This window comes from Pistacia vera, unplaced genomic scaffold, assembly GCF_008641045.1.
Source record: "Pistacia vera cultivar Batoury unplaced genomic scaffold, PisVer_v2 Contig883, whole genome shotgun sequence".
In the NCBI taxonomy this organism is placed as follows: Eukaryota; Viridiplantae; Streptophyta; class Magnoliopsida; order Sapindales; family Anacardiaceae; genus Pistacia; species Pistacia vera.
Window position 1 is genome coordinate 51499 of NW_022196760.1, and position 3804 is coordinate 55302.

The window sequence follows — 3804 nt, forward strand, 5'->3', positions numbered from 1 at the left end:
TTAAAAGCAAATGTGAAAATTGGAAATTTGCAAACTCCGGAGTTTCAGTTTTACTTGAATGATCTACCTGGAACGATTTTAACACACTCTTCAAATCAATCATTTCATAAATCCTCCTGCTCATGGATATCCCTAGACTTTTAAAAGAAATTTTGTGTCTCTATCCTCTTGATCCTGATTTTACAAATGTTTGCTAAGATAGACTATTGATGCACTTTTGTCCTCTTGTTGGCATATTATGCATGTCCCCTTCAAGGATTAACTGTAACAGAAAAAAGGGATTTGAGAGCAGCTCCTTCTATTTCGATACGGTTTAGGGCAATCAGTTCCTTGTCCAGTAACTTATGTCACTTCCTTTTCATGAAGTTGAATGTGGGATAATTGCTGCAAGCCCTTCTCTTTCCTTTACTATTGTTGATTAAGTGTAAGAAAGAAAGTAAGGAAAACAACTATTGTCATACTCCATACAACTCTTCAAATCAATTCCAAGTTTTTGGATCAGACATGTGTCACCTGGCTGTACAAGCCGAGCCGGCTCGATAAGGCTCGGTTCGACTCAACTCGAACTCGTTCGTTAACCGAGTCGAGTTCGAACACAGTGAAGCTCGGCTTGTGGGCTCGCGAGCCTGGCTCGGCTCGTGGGCTCTCGAGCCTGGTCCGGCTCGATTAAGCACTGTACACTTCACAGGGTGTTTGGGTGATTTTTTAAACTATTATGTATTAAACTGATATTTTCCATTGAAAAAAGTTTTAAAAAATAACAGTTCCCCCCCCCCCCCCCCCCCCCCCCCCCCCCCCCCAAAATTGAAAATTTGAAATAACACGATACACCAAAATAGAGCGTCAATTTCAGTTCCCCATCCCAGTTGCCCTAAATCCCAAATCGCAATCAAAGACCCCCAAATCCCAAATCGTGAACCAGACACTCTGAAATCGGTAATCTCCTAGGAATGTTATTTGTATATATTCAGGACTGTTTTTTTATTTTGTAAGGTAATAGACATTTTGTAATGTTCGAAACTGTCATGGTTAATTCAACATTGGATGTAAATATGAAATGATGTACACAGGCAGATTGCTGTAAAAAAAGGGAACTTGGCTCGATCAAACCCGGATAAATGGTGGTTTGATCGAGCCTTATCGAGCTCGATAAGGGCTCGCGAGCTCGTTATCGAGCTTGGTCTCAATTTTTTGAGGCTCGCCAGGCTCTAGCTCGAGCTCGAGCTCGACACTATTGTAAACGAGCCAAGCTTGATAAGCCAAAAGCTCGGCTTGGCTCGGCTCGTTTACACCCCTAGTGTCACTCATCTCTTCCCTATTACCAAGTACCTTGGATTCGTAGCCATGGCCTTAAAGATTTGATCTTTCATCCAAAAAAAATTAAGAAATTTTGCTGTAGAATTGTGATTAAGTTATTGTTCTGAAGCAATGGATTCTATTTAGTTATTTTATATGTATGTCTCTTGAATGGTATGCAATTAAAATCAATGAGTGAAATTATTGTATATATATTTGGATTGTTAGTGTTATTTTTTATATTAAGGAGGGCACAAGTTGTATTGCATGTGATGTTATCACTTGGTTTTTTGTATAACTTGGGCTCTATTATTTATTACTTATGAAAAAACAGCTTTTGAGAATAGAGTAGGATTGCCAATTGCACCATTGATATATGGCTATTGTGTGATTTTGCTCATGACTTGTTATTTCGTATGTGTTGTCCAATTTGTTCGGCTGTAAAAGCAGGATTTCGAATGATGGTGTACTGTTTCTTGCAGGAAAATTGGAGAAAGGTTTTGTTATGAAGGCCATTTGTGCTGCTTTTGAGGAACCAAGTGAGCTAGCTGTTTGTTTGAGTCGTTGTAAGTTTTAATTTTAGTCTGATACTAATTAGGGAATTGGGTCATATATAGTTTTTCTGGTGCAACAATTGTTTAATTAAAAATATTATTTTTCATTTAAATTATTGAATCATATTATATAACATGAAAATAATTTTTGTATTTTATTTAGGGTAATATGTTTACATCATAGTACCAAAGATGGAAGAGAGTAGTCAAAAGAAATCAGAGAGCTCTTTTTCTCAATTGAACGTCGTTGAGGTAATCTCTTTGTAATTTCTTTTAATTCAGTAATATGATTTTAATCTTTCTATGGTATTATTTCTACCTTTTTTAAGTATCATTATATTCTAATTTTGGCTATATTATTATATCAATAAATTAGGATAATAATAAACAAGAAACAGGAGATACAAGAAGTGCAGAAGAGGAATGGAAGCCTAGGCCTGGAATGGCTTTTGATTCATTTGATAAGCTTTTCCAACACTACAAAAACTATGGGAATAAAATGGGTTTTGAAGTAATTGTAAGAACTTCAAAGAAAGGAGATGATGGAGAGGTAAGATTTGCGACAGTGACTTGTTCTCGTAGTGGGAAGTCGAGCAATAACTCTAGAAATGCCTTTAAAATGCATCCCGTGACAAAAACTGATTGTAAGGCTCAGATTGGTGCATCAGTACGTTCTGACAGAAAATGGCAGATATGTTCAGTAGTCTTTGATCATAACCATGAACTCAATAGTCCTGCCAAAACTAGATTTTTCAAGAGCAATCGCGTAATACAACCATATGTGAAAAGGAAGCTGGAAGTGAATGATAGGGTTGGGATTAGGCCAAATAAAAACTTTCATTCCTTATTAGTTGAAGCAGGCGGTGCTGAGAATTTGCCTTTCCTACAGAAAGATTGTAGAAACTGCATTGAAAAAGTTAGGAGACTCCGACTTGGTGTTGGAGATGCTTCTGCAATCTAAACATATTTTTTGAAAATGCAAAATGAGAATTCAAATTTCTTCTACACCATGGATTTAGATGAAGAGGGTCGATTAAAAAATATTTTATGGGTGGATACAAGAACTAGGGCCGCATTTAAAGAATTTGGTGACGTTGTAACATTCGACACGACATATTTGACCAACAAGTATGATATGCCGTTTGCTTGTTTTGTTAGTGTTGATCATCATGGCCACTCAATATTGTTAGGTTGTGGGTTAGTCTCCAATGAGGACACACAAACATTTGTATGGCTTTTTCAATCTTGGCTTGCATGTATGCTGAATTGTGCCCCTAAGGCAATAATCACTGATCAAGATAAGGCAATGCAAAATGCAATCGAGATTGTGTTCCCTAGTATACGACATAGATGATGTTTGTGGCATATAATGAAGAAATTGCCTGAAAAGTTAAGAGGTTATGGCCAATCTGAACATATTAAGTTTTCTTTACAGAATGTCGTGTATGATTCATTGACACGTGAGGTGTTTGATGAACACTGGAATAGATTCATTCATAAATACAACCTTCACGATAATGGTTGGTTACTTGGATTGTATAATGAAAGACGACGTTAGGTGCCAGCTTTTGTAAAAGATACTTTTTGGGCAGGTATGTCTACTACTCAACGTAGTGAAAGCATGCATGCATTCTTTGATGGATATGTTAATTCAAAAACCACTTTAAAACAGTTTGTGGAACAATATGAAAATGCATTGCGTGATAAATTAGAAAAAGAAAGGGAGGCTAATTTTAAATCTTTCACATTATGGATCCCTTGCATAAGCACTTATGCTATTGAGAAACAATTTCAAGATGCATATACCATTGGGAAATTTAAAGAGTTTCAACAAGAGGTTGCTGGTAAGCTCTATTGTGATTTATGTTCTTCCAAAGAGATTGATTCTTATATGGAATTTATAGTAGAAGAACATGTTGTGGTTGGAGAGACTCGCCGTCGTGATCCTTTTGTT

General features: G+C 36.6%; 1 protein-coding gene across 1 annotated transcript; it reads left to right on the top strand.

Annotated features, from left to right (window-relative positions):
- The first annotated feature begins 2042 nt into the window (after positions 1–2042).
- LOC116119357 (protein FAR-RED IMPAIRED RESPONSE 1-like) lies at positions 2043–2811 on the top strand. The gene is made up of 2 exons (XM_031405295.1): positions 2043–2102; positions 2227–2811. Exons 1-2 carry the CDS (start codon positions 2043–2045, stop codon positions 2809–2811), a joined length of 645 nt encoding a protein of 214 aa, XP_031261155.1.
- Positions 2812–3804: the final 993 nt, after the last annotated feature.